General features: G+C 48.5%; 1 protein-coding gene across 1 annotated transcript in view; it reads right to left on the bottom strand.

The window, feature by feature from the left end:
* FNDC1 (fibronectin type III domain containing 1) overlaps window positions 1–9,648 on the bottom strand; it is a 68,607-nt gene extending 58,959 nt beyond the window's left edge. The window contains exon 1 of the mRNA XM_030448592.1: window positions 9,530–9,648. Within this exon, the coding sequence (XP_030304452.1) occupies window positions 9,530–9,629 (100 nt within the window). The 5' untranslated portion in view covers window positions 9,630–9,648. The remainder of the gene's footprint in view (window positions 1–9,529) is intronic.
* Window positions 9,649–13,334: the final 3,686 nt, after the last annotated feature.

Below are 13,334 nucleotides of genomic sequence, written 5' to 3'. Positions count from 1 at the left end.
GGTTTGTTAAAGTAGCAAAGTTTCCTGAAACACCGTGATTTTTTTCCATACAGAGGGGACCCCAAATTACAAAAGAGCTCCTGCAAACACTTCAAAGTTTCACTATTTACCTTCTCAGTTTTTACAGTGACTGCTTATAGACATAATAAAAGTGGAGGGTTTTTTGTTTTAAATATATATTTATACAGAACAAGCAGCTTAAAAAATATATTTGCAAGAGGCCCCTCCTGCAAATGCCAAATGGTTCCTTTCTCATTTGTCAAAAGGTCTTGCAGACCCTACAGCTAATTTTATGGAAGCCCTTATGTTTGGATTCCTAGGGTCTGCTCCTGCCACCCTTTCTGCAATTATTTGCAGCTTGCTCTGCAAGGCACTGGTCTTCAGAAAAAAACTTGCTTCACTACAAGGAAAGCAGCAGGTAAAATGGTGGCAAAATGCTGAAAATAACCCTCCAACCTCAAGGCACATCTTTCTGAATCATCCATGCTAACTTATCAGCTGCTCTGATGCTTAGTCTCACCAGACCCTGAGGTCTACCAGTTATCTGAACTCTCTTTTCAGCACTCTCCACTGCACTTGCATCCTTCCCCTCAGCCTGTTGGTGCTCAGGGAAATTCCTTCTGTCTGTCTTTTCTTCCTGCTCCCTCATACATACATGGATGGTTGCTTTCCTCTGTTCCCAACAGGAGTTGTAGAAACCAACCTCTCCCAGAGGTGCTCGCACTACAGCTTGTGCCCAAACCATCCTTCCTGAGTATCTACAACAGCCCCATGCCAGCACAACATGGGACAGCCAGCTTGTCACCACCACTAGGACAGACTTACACCAATAAAAAGACACAAAGACGTCTTAATTTTACCAAAGTGGTGGGCTGAAATCTATTTCCACCTCTCCAAGGTTTCACACTCATTCCCATTCCCATGTCACATCATCAACTAAGAGTTTTTACCCCAACATGCACAACATGGTACCAAACACCAGCAGAACCCCACAGTGTCTCATACCACTCATCAACCCTCCCCAGGAGTAATTTAAGGAGGGTTTTTGGCAGAGGAAAGCACCTATGTTTGCACAAGTGTCTGACCCTTAGCAATTGGCACTTTCAGGGGCACGAAGGCACGTTCTGCGCTGGAGACTGAACTGCTGCAAGGGCAGCTGAGAAGCACGTATGATCTGAGACATCTCGTGGCAATAAACAGGTATTACCTTGCACTAGCAATTGAAACCAGCAGCTCTGAGCCTGACTGGGAAAGGCTTTCATGAAGGCGCACACTGCACCTGCTGAGTGGTCCCCTGGTGCTGATTTAATGTATTCCAGATCTCAGACGGCTAACTGGCCTTATGGTAGCCATAAAGAGAGAAAAATATTAACTCAGCACTCTGGCACAGCAATCACCACACTGCAAACAAAAAAATACATTAACATACACATCTAACAAGAAAATTTGGCTTGATGACATTGCTGTTTACAATTTAGACTTTCTTGATTTTCGGTACTGTAGCTGTGCCATCAAAGAAGAGCTTATTTTTCCATTTTACTTCATCTTCTGTTGAATTAGGGAAGAGAGAAACGTCTCCCATGTCTGCAACCACCCGACACTTCCAGATGTGGATGCCATTCAGCACTTCTATGTGTGGGCTATCATGGTGGCGAAAGATACTCAGGTCCTTACAATCTGAATTCACCGAGTGAATCTCTTTCTCTCTCCTCTGCATACATACAGCTTTGGACCTGAGACTCAGAAGTAGGGCTCCAGCATCACCAAAACTACTCTAAGATTCTACACCATAGCAGGTATCTGATAGTAAATCATTTCACTCACAAAGGTAAAGACACAGAAGTCAACAAAATGCAGGAATTAAAAAGAACTTTCTCAACAGTCCCAAGTAAACTCTGAAGTTTACTGACTGGACTAAATAGAAAACTGAGACACTCTACATTTTCAGCCTCTCCAAGCTTGTGCTCACCAGCTGTTTCACCAGACAAATGTGACCTGGTCACTAAGTTGAATTTATCCTCAAGCATCTCTCTGTAGTGCAGCTGGATTAACATTCCCAGGCTGGAGAGGCAGACACCAGCAGAGTAACATGCATGTACTTCCTTCAGCTGTCATGATTTCACCACACACAGCAGGTAAGCGTGTACAAGTACATCACAAATCATAGCACAATACACAAGAAGGGGGCAGCAGGGACAGCAAAGGAACCTGTGTCCTGAGTCACAGAGAGAAATTTGAGCCCATGCACCCCTCTGCACCTCACAGGACAGTCTGTTCACTGCTTTGCAAGGCTGCTGCATGCGATGACAATACAACAGTGTCTCAGTGTCCTAAGGTTTGATAAAACAGTTTGCCAAGCTATTACTGTGCATCTCACAAAAGATTTCAGATTCAACTTCCTGTTTGGAAAGTTTCACATAGAAGAAAACAGTAACTTAGGTTGGAAAGTTTTCTGGTACCGCACCACAGAAAGAACATTCAAATGGGACAGTGGAGCCCAGGAATGGTGAGATGTCTCTTTGAATGTGTCTCAGACCTATGAATGAAACTAGGTCTTCTGATCTCCAGTATACCTTCCCAGGAATAAGACTTCATCCACATCCCAAATGCTTATACTATGTACCCGTGACCTGAAATGAGGCTAAAGTCTCAGTCCAGCTAAGCCAGATGGAGCTTTTCCATTACAGCCATTTGCTCTTAAAAGTGTTTATAATACCTTTACTTTGTGAGACCAGAGATGTTGAACTGGTGGCAAGCTAGAAGAGAATCCGATGCAAAGCTTGGGTGACACATGCAGTAAGGCTGTGAATATACAACCCAGGGCACCCACTCCTGCAAAGTACAGCAAACCTTCCAAGTACCCAGACTGCTGTCAGCTTTACACTGCTACAGCTTCCCCATGCGTGAGCTGTGGAGCCATCTGCAAAGCATCCAACTCATAAGACCACACAATTATGTCACCAAATGGCATGTCTTCAAGAGGTGATGAAAGGGAAAGACATTCGGACTATGTGAAAGGGCAGCTCGGTTGCTCATGCAAAGCTGGATTCTGACAGTGTTAGGTACTTCAGCAAGGCTGCCACATGAAGCAAGACCTCCTCCCAGGGCTCGGGCTGGCAGTTGCGAGCCACCAGCATGGTTTGCTAGCCACATCTGCTGTTTTCAGTTGTGGGAGTGTTAAACTCAGTAGCTGTTGCCTGTTATTAACCTCCCTCCGCATATGCTCTTCCAAGGATGCCACTGAGAGGAGGGATAAAGCATTCCATTACAGAATACCATGAGAAATTACACTAAGTATTACATTTCTCTGCACTTTGTCTTCTTTTTAGAACCAAGGAAAAACTAACATTCCAGCTTCAGCAGTTCTATACTTCCCCCCCCCCAAGAAAAAATCCCAGTTTCAGCCAAAATACTGCAGCCAGCTATCCAGAAAACATCATTACAAATAACCATTTGAGGAGTTGTCTCTTATTTTTACAGCAGATGTGTACATTAAGAAAAACTGGCGTCTCCAGTGGAAAAATAATGAGTTTAACTCTAGAATTCTACAGGCTGAAAGATTCACAAGCTGGAATTGGGACCATTGCAAGATGCCCAAGAGGACTTGATGTAATAGCAAAAAAGCTGCACCGGAACAATGAAATATGAACACGCTCACAGTCCCTGTTTAACAAAGAGCTGATCTGATGACCAAGTTATTCACTGAAGACAGGTGATTTAAAATGCCCACTCCTCCAGATCACTTTTTAATACATATATAGTTAAATTTGGATGCAGATTTAACTGCTTAAGTTTTATTCCAGGGTGAGAAGAAGGTTGGACTGACTTCTTCATAACAGGATTTCAGTATTTCAACTGATATAACTAAGTTTCACTTGATTTAGGAAAAGCTCTCTCTTTAGAGCAGCAATTTCTACAAAGCTTAGATCTTTCCCTTGCTTCTCCACTCCTTGGGGCTATTTTCTTTAAGTATAGAACAACCCTTCCAAATGCAAGCACCTACACAAATGCAAACGGAGCCACCTGTGGAGATCCATTTCAAAGTCACCAAAGCATGCTCACCTCTCATTGCAGCATGGGGGTGTACACAGCCAGGGTTCACTCCCCAGCCTAGCACATGGGAAGAGTTTCTGCATTCCACAGAGTCAATGTATTTTATGAAGACCTAATGGTGGGCCAGGGATTGTGAGTTTGATGAGAGGTATGATGATGACTGCTGCTCAGGAAGCATATGACATAACCTATACAGATTTCAACCATGCAGAAAACGCAGTACAAAAAACATTGAAACTTGAACATACATCTGCAGAAATTCTGAGGGGCAGAAGAGGAGAGAAGACCTTACATCACATGCCAGACAGCAGTCCTGGGCAACTGCAGAGGATGAATTGTTGTCTGCAGAACTATGTGTGTCAGAAACCAAGAAGTCACATGCCTTAAGAGGGCAAGACACAGGACAAGAGGTCTGGAGAGAGGTGTGCACCAGGATCCCCGCCCGGGGTTGAAGGAGGCAGAAGGGAACTCTGCAGCCTGTACAGGTCTTTCCAGGGACCAGAAACACATGAGCTGTCAACTCAACCTCCCACCACCCCAGGCAAGCCAAGACCACACAACGAAGGAGCCACCATGTAAATACTGTTTGATGTCACTCTTGTTAACTCTGCTGCCAGCATAGTAGTTCAGCACTCAGTCATGTGGTCAATAGGAGAAAAAGCTACTTTTCATTACAAGTTTGCCTAAAGTTTAATGAGGAAGCAGGGAAACCTGACACTTTCCAGGTGCTTGTACATCCCCAAAAGAAATTAATCCAACTAAGGAGGTGCTGCAGGCAAATACTGCTGGTGCCTGCAAGTAATAATAGATACGAGAGCTGGGATCAGAGCATCAGGAGTCCATCTAGCAATGTAGAGTCAGTGCAGAATCCCATCCCTAGTCTAAGTGCCCCTTTGGAAAGAGGCAGGCAGTGGAGATGCAGAGTAAACACACCATCCATCTAAATCCTGGGTGTGGAGGAAAGCATGTGTCCCAGAGACTCTAAGAACTGACAGAAAAGCAAAATATCTTACCAGTTCTTGCTTTTTAAATCTTGTGCTTTTTAAGCCACTGTCTTGATCTTGGCAAGGCTTATTTTGGCACTGCAGTTTGTGAACATTTAACTCAGACTGTGGGTTTTGCAGCCAACAGTGCAGCAGAATAAGCAGAAGTATAGCAAACATATAAGAAAATGTAAGCCTGAGTTCAAAGGCTTTCTACTGGGTCACACACAATGAAGGATTTTCCAGACAACCTCCTGTTTCTTCATGAGACCCATGAGACCCCACTCCTTTATTTCCCTGAGGACATAAACCATACTTCTCCTTAGAAGCTACGTTGTCAGTGCAAACATAGCAAAAATACAGGTTCTGAATCCACATAGAAGCAAAGTACTTGGATCTGCATGAACCAGAGAGAAAGGAACTCCCTGGCTTCAAGACCTGATGCTCCCCTCTGGATGTTACTGCCCCACATGCAGATGGTTCATCTGTCCCTCTCATGCTGGGCAGGGGCTGGCAGAGGTGAAGCGACCTATCACCTTAGGGAATAGAAGGAAAACAGTGATAGTTTCAAGGAAAGGAAACTTCAACTGCTCTCAAAGGAATAAAAGCAATCCCGTAGTACAAAGTGCTGGTGAAGCCCTTGCTGTTTTAGTGGATAAGGGGCGATGTGAGGAGAAGCAGAGCGGGGAGCGCCGGCACCTGCCTGCTCCGAAAGGTCGGGGTGGCCCTTGCGAGGCTGCACAGGATCCCAGTGTGCCCAAAGCTCCGGGGAGAGCACGGAGCCTCCCCAGAGAAAGGGACATCAACACCTATGCCATTCCCTCTGGAGACGTGAGCCGAGTGCGTTAGGGGTCTGCGGGAGGTACAGCTAAACATCCACGCTCCCTCCTCCCCCCGGGGAAGGGAAGAGAAAAGGCTCTGAAGAAAACTCAGAAGAAAAAAAAACTCAGGCTACCAAACACAGCCTCACTCTAGAGAGCTTGGGTCAAGAAAAGGTTCCAGTCTTGGTGTTACCTGAGCTGCAGAGCAGTGTAAACCTAAGAGACCCAATGCCTGCCTGCACATCCAATGCCACCTTAGCCACACTTCCCCAGTGATGAGGAGAGCTGGGTGACAGTTGCCAGCTGAAGAAACCATGGGCCCTTGACATGTACCATAAACTGAGTCTGGTAAAAATACTTCTTTGCTTCACTGATCTGAAGACAACAGACTACCTGCAGACAGCTACACAGAACTTGCAGCAGGCATCAAGTCTATCCTCAGTTATCTTAAGACTCAGAAGCCTCATTTGTCATTGTGTCAATGCACTGGATCTTTCAAATAAGGTCCTGTTCCCTCTGAAGGAGAGAGAAAGCATGCCATGTGTTCATTTTGTTACATCATCTACTAAGCCCCTATTTTCCTTCTGTACAGATCAGCTTCTGAAAACATCTTCTCAATCACATGTCCAGGCACTCTCGGTTCATGTCTGAAGAGCTGGAATTACAGACTTGGACAGCACAAGAGCTTCCATGTCTCTGACACACCCAGAGGCTGGTACAGAGCTATACAGTTAGGACCATTACAGCATTGTCCTACATAACTGAGAAGATACATTCCTTAGAGCTAAATGAAGTGGAAAATTCCCTTGGAGACTTTTCTGCTTTCTCTGTTTACGTAATACAGTCTCGATAAGGAGGGAAAATGAGAGTTAGTGTTGCTGTCAGAAAGGCTCTGACTCTGAGCACAGCCTCATCTTTAATTTTCCTCCCAGAATTCTCCCACGGGTCACAGGTGGTGCTCAAGTACTGACTGTTTGTAAAAAAACAACCGAGAAGGGTTTACACAGTAGGACTGCTTTCTGCCATCAGTATCTATCCTTCCACACGTGGGACCTCGCAGCAAGCAACAAAATTTTGTCTTGGCAAGACACAAATGGAATCTGCCCCCTAAACTGGTTCCAGCAGAATACTCCTCTTACACTTCCTTGGCCTGAGAGACTGCCCACAGCAATGTGGGCACAGGCCCCACACCAACTTTCCATTTTGATAAACAGAAGCACAGTCAATGACAGCAGCAGCCCAATGCCAGACCATCACTGGGGAAGAAGTATTTTCTTTCTTTCTTTCCATGGACAAAAAATGAAGGGCTCTTTCACTTCCTTTGTCACAGCCCCTCTACTGAGCCAAGGCAGACTCCTTGTCTCCCAGACATGGCACTTGGGAAAAAGGTCCAAAGTGCAGAGTTTGGGAAAGGTCACCTAGACAGTGTGTGCTGGAAAGGTGAGGAAAGGAGAACAGGATGGGACCATTTCAAACATGGGTAGGTGAGAAAGCAGGGCCAAGGGTAGCAAAGGTACTAAGCAATAGCTTTTACCCCCTGAGAAAGAACTTTAGCACCCACCAGCCCTTCTGCCTGAGACTGCACTTGTTCAGGAGACAGTCTGGATTTAATGGCTTATTAACTACTTTCTAGACTGGAGACGGAAAGCGGTGCCCACTCAGTGTGGCCACCGCACCATGAGGAACAAGGTGCACATATGCAGCTGACCCCCAGTCTTTTACAGCCACTCAGAGGTTAACAACTCAGTGTTCCCACTCCAGCAGGTTTTGGTGTGCTCCAGAGGGCCGTAGCTGGGAAGCACGCAGAGCTCCATGCAGTGCTATGCCAAGACATTTGGGTTTGTTCAGAAATTGGCTTGGGTTTACAGCATGCTGGTGTGGAACTGCAAGCGAAGAAAGACTATGAATGTTACATCCAAACTTTTCAGTGAAGTTTCAGGCTGCCCTAAAATCACTTTAGATACTATCCAGTCAGAGACCTAAAAGCCTGCCTGAACAAAACAGCTAACACTTTTCCTCAGAGGCTATGACATTTCCCATGGATGTCGTCCATGCTATCAGCACTCAAATTCCCTTGTTTCCTTTCCTCCTTTTCCACTTGCTTGCCAGCAGGAAGCCCCAGGGACAGCAGATCTAGTTCCCCCTCCATTTCCCACTGCCACAGAGCAGCGCTCTACAAATCTACTTCCAGGAACGGATCCCAGGCTTAACCTGGATGGGCACAGCACATCAAGGAAAGAGAGGCAGCAATGGATACACTGGCACCTGCAGGCAAGGCTGCTCTGTGCTCAGCATCCTATAAATGCACTCTGTAACCATGCTCCCTGCGAGCCACACGTCTTTAGCAGCCGACAAAGAGAGGGCTTGAAGATCTTTTCCTTATGCCAGGTTAAGCAGATCTTTCCAGTTTGCTTAACTGCACACTAAAACTCACCAGGAGCCACGGGTAACATTAGGTCCTGGGCTCTCTGCCTAGACCCGAGCTGTCGGGGGGAGAGATGCTGTCGTTGTTTGGCTGGCTCCTCTATGACTACAGCACTGGGTTGGAGACAGAAGAGCCACCACATCCAGAGCCAGGGAGCAGGTGTCCCCATACCACCCTAGCCACTGTAAGCCCAGAAGTCAAAATCTGGTGCTGAAATGCCTCTGCATGTCCCTCCATACCCTGCCTCTAGCCATGCGCTGGTGCAAAGACCTTGTGGGCACAAGCTGAGACAAATTCAGGGCTCTGCCTTGACTGTGGTGCAAACAGTGCCACAGGGGCTGCAGTAATCTACGCTGCTTCCAGCGGAAAAGGAGGGGGAAGATCTGCTGCTGCACCCCACAACCCCACCTCCGGAGCATTTTAAAGCAAAGGCTGAGAGCCCGGGGAATCCTGACAGCAGCCCCAGACTCCCCCAGGCTGATCCAGGGTCCGATCCACAGGACTCCGGAGGCAGCAATGAAAAAAAAAAAAAAAAAAAAAAAAAAAAGACGGTTCTCTCCCGACTTTCCAGAGAGATGCTCAGCGCGGGGGCTCCCCGATGTCAACGCCTTAATCGAGAGAGCGGGGCTCTTCACCCGCGCCCCGACGGGACGAAAGGACCAGCACCCGCTGCCTGCGGGAACACGGCACACACTTGCCAAAGGCAGGAGGGAAGGCGCCTCCGTTGTTCCCAGCTCACGTTTGTCCGGGGACGTCCGTGCCGGGACTGCTTCAGGCGCAGGGTCCCGGCCTCCTAGAGCCCCGGGGGCCCCCCACTCCCACAGTGCCGGGACTTGCCCCGACTTTGCAGACCTCCCTCCCGGCTCGGGTCTCTCTTCCCAGCCTGCTAGGGGATAAGCCACCAGGCCTCCCGCCCTCGGCACCGACGGAGGGACGGCACAAGCACGGAGCAGCGGCAGGTGCTTTAGCCGCGACGCAGGGCACGTTGGGCGGTTCTGCCCCTCTCGGCGGGATGTCCCCCCGCGATGCCACCTCGGCGCCGGTCCCCGGGCCGGGCTGGGGCAGGAAGCACCGCCGCCCGCACCTTCCCAAAGCACCCGGTCACCATTCAGCGCTGCTCCCCAAAACAGTCCCCGGGTCCCGCCGCGCTCCCTACGGGACGTCCCGGGCAGGGCGAGCGCGGGGGCCGTCTGCCACACGCGTGGTCCAGCAGACCCAAATCAGAGACGCCCGGGGTGGCTGCCTACCTGGTGCGGCGGCGGGCAGCAGTGCAGCGAGCAGCAGCAGCAGCAGCAGGGCGGCTCGGGGCCGCGGTGGAGCTCCGCTGGGGGCGGCGGGCCCTGCCATGGGGCCAAGAGTGGCGACGGGGCGCGGTGCTGCCGCCCGCCCGGCGTCCGTCTCCGCGGGGCTGCCCCGCTGCTTCCTGCGCGCCCCGCCGTCTCCTCCTCCCGGGCTGCCGGGAGACTGCAGCGGGGCGGCCCAGCGGAGGCGGGCGCCGGCCCTCCGCCCCCCGCGGAGACACGGCCCCGGCCCGCCCGGCCCCTGCTGCCCGCCCCGGTCCTGCCCGCGTCTGCTGGCGGTGCTGGCAGTATCCCCTGTCCTTGCGTGGGCTTACCTGGCTCCTCCAAAAAATCTTGGGGAGGTGGAGAGCTCTGAGCCCATCCCTCGGCACCCTGGGGTGCGCCATGTGTCTATCTCCTGTGGACGTGCGTGCTCCACACAAGGGTTGGGTATCCCACACAGGATTCACACACGTGAATGTCTGCACAGAACTTTCCACACGGTGTTGTCCTTACGTCTTTGTATCACCTGTGGTTCTTTCGGAACTTCCACATCACATCTGGCTTGCATTTTTCTTCAGTCGTCTTTCACTGGAGAGACACGCTATTAGACCTCCAATGCCCTTCCCAGTCAGACTTGTCTGGTTCTTCTCCCCGCCCTGCCAACCCACAGCCTGCATCTACTTTTTGCTGCATCTCTAGGGATACTCGTATTTTCGTAATAGTAACGGGTCATCTGCTGTCGAAACTAAGAAAAAAGAAACAACAAACAAACAAACAAAAAGCAACCCAAACAACCAAACCAAATGAAAATAGACATTACAGTTATTGTCTGCTATGGAGGGAGAAGCAAGATAAAAGGTTTTCTACAGGCACTAGGAAAATTAAACACCCTATTTTCTGGCCAAAAACCTCAACGAGCAGACCAAACAAACGCACGATTCAGAGAAAGCCAAATAACCGGGGCAGGTTTTGCAGAGGAATGTAGCAGGTGCCAGCTTCACACCTGCTTCTGCCCAGACACCTGTCCTGGCACGCTGCTGCACAGCCCCATGGCACCAAGTGCCTCTGAAATCTGTCTACACTTCTGCAGCTGGACGTACCTGCTGCAGGATTCAGCCTCACTTGCTGCTCCAGATCTCATGGCCAAGCTGCTCAGACCCTCCTGCCCACGGGAGCACACCACGGGTTTCTCTACTGCTACCAGTGGGCACACAGTCTCCTTTTGGGCTCCAGGTGTTGCATGTGTGCATTTTGATCAGCTTGCGGTGTTTGAAATGAGGTGAAGACAGTGTTAACTAGTGAGCTGAACAGTGCTTTCATAGCAAAAATAGGAGGCTGCATGCCCTGGTATGCTGTTGCAGTGAGGATGTTGTTGGAGGGCTTGGTCAGATACGGGAAGCCAAACCTGGGCTTGCTCATCCATCCTTGGTATGGGGCAGCCCCCTGCAGAACTGCATCTGGAGTTTTTTTCAGAGCAAGGTGATCACTGCACCCTGAATTGGAACCTGAGACCAGGATGAGATTTAAGCAGGCATGCGCAAGGTGGGAATTGTAGCCCAGAACTGAGGTGGGAAGCCAAATTACAAGATGTCACAGGCACGCTGTGATGAGAAAAAAGGGAACCGGTCCCAGCCCTTAGTTATGGGCGTCTCCAGAAGACTGTCTTTCACCGCTCCTGGAATATTTCCTTCTAGAACCTGACTGCTAAAACCTGAGAGACGTTTTTAGAAACAAAGCAGCATACCAAAGAGAAGGAGCCTTTAGATGACAGAGTTTCAGACAGCTTGAGGTAAAGCACATTTATAATACCACACATTCAATATATTGCTGCCTGTTGCAGCCTGTTGGCTCCACACTGAAGAGAGACACACTGGAAAACTTTCTCCACTTCTCACTTTTCAGTGTTCCCCTCATTACTCTGAATACTGCTCCTACTGCTTAAGCATCACGGTTTTGTTACCCCCCTTTGGCTTCAATTCTCCCCTTCCTTAGGGGCCTTCTCAAGGATGTGGCACACAGTCCAACAGCAGCACTCATGCAGTGGGGTATGGAGCTTAGCTAACCTTGGACATGAAATGCCACCTGCACCCTGAGTGAGGCTTGGAAAGGCCTTTTGTGGATTATGAATCAAGAGCTGACTTAACACTGACTAGTTAACTACAGATGCAGTTCTCACATGGGGCACCAGCTGCTCCTGAAAGAAAGTAAACTCCACTAGCAAGGCATGACAGCTACATTAAAAAAAAAACCAAACCAAAACCAACCAAACAAAAAACCCCAGCCAAACAAACAAACAAACAAAAAAACCACAACCAAACTCAGAGATCTGAATATTTGGGTGAACAGTTTTAGCAAAGGAACCTGGATGAAAATCTGTTAAAGTAAGGGAACTTAGCATCCCAGAAAGCCAAATCCTGCCTAAAAGCTGTAGCAGGAGACCCTTTGTGCGAGGAAGATACTGTTGGATGTGATGGCAATTTGAGAATTCCAATGGATGTAGACGTGGAACAACATGGCTGTGCCAGTAGTCTCTGACAGGGACATTTGAGCTTACCCAGAGGAGTAAATGGTACCTGAGAAGGTTGTACACACAGGCTCAGCATGCCCCTCCAGCACCCACACACCTTCCTATCTCCCCCTGGCTGGTCATGGGTGTCAGAGGCAATGCAGGGGACCCTCCAAGGGCACTGACATTGTTCTGCAGGCTCAAGCCCACCCCCTGTTTGGTTAAATAACAGCTATACAAAGGGCAAAACAATGCAGTTTCCAGCTGGAGAAAAAATGGTATATAGATACATCAGAAAAGGTGAATTTTTTCAGATTTTACAAATGTGGAAGGGTTTATGTTTCCCTTGATCTGTTCTTCACTGCTCACCCAGTGAAAATGCATCCAGGGAAAACAGAGGATTGAATATGCAGGAGTGTACCCACCTGCCTGAATGAAGCTGCCCATCCTGCACACCTGCACATGCTGTGCAGCCTTTCAGCACAGAATTCCACTGAGAATGTTAATAACTCACGAATTAAGCAAGATGCTCTGTTTCGATGTGTATGGACTTGTTCCTATGGTAATCTGGAATTTGCTTTTCTGCCAGAAAGGCATTCTCTGTAATTAGCCCAGCTGACATTAGTGTAACAACTAAGATTAAATTGTAGCCCAAATCAAGCCAAGGGATATTTGGGACTGCTGATACTTTATCTCTTGTTTATGCAAATGCTTCTCTTTCAAGCCAGGAGAGGCCAGACAAATAAATACTAACCCTACACTGGAGAATCCCTGAGCAGTGAAGATGCAGCACACCAGCAGCTTTCTTCCTGGCTTTCTCAAAAACTAATCAGAGCAGATCCTCAGATGGCACAATCTAGCAATTCTCTTGCCTCACCTCCTTTCATGCTCAGTTGAGCTCTGCTAATTATACCAGTTAATGAAACAGTTTTTTGCATTTGGCAAACAAATTTATTCACACTTGATTTCTAGAATGTTTGTTAATGCAAAGGAAAGATAGATGCAGCCTCTGGGGTAGAAATGGTAATCTCACCAGGTGGCAGAGACAGGTTTAGAAACAGAAGAGGCAGACAGAGGCATGTGAAAGAAGAATTTTATTAAGCCAAAGTGCCCAGGTATTTAGAGGCAACCTCAAGGGTTCTGTACAGATAATTTCTCTCCTCTGCAATCCTGAGCTCTGGTTGAAGATCACTTAGACATAAGCAAGTAGGATGGGGTCCCAAAAACCGTACAGCTTTGGATGTGGCAACATGGGCTCCAATA

The sequence above is a fragment of the Calypte anna genome, chromosome 3 (genome assembly GCF_003957555.1).
Source record: "Calypte anna isolate BGI_N300 chromosome 3, bCalAnn1_v1.p, whole genome shotgun sequence".
Taxonomy (NCBI): Eukaryota; Metazoa; Chordata; class Aves; order Apodiformes; family Trochilidae; genus Calypte; species Calypte anna.
This window is presented reverse-complemented; position numbering and strand designations above follow the sequence as displayed.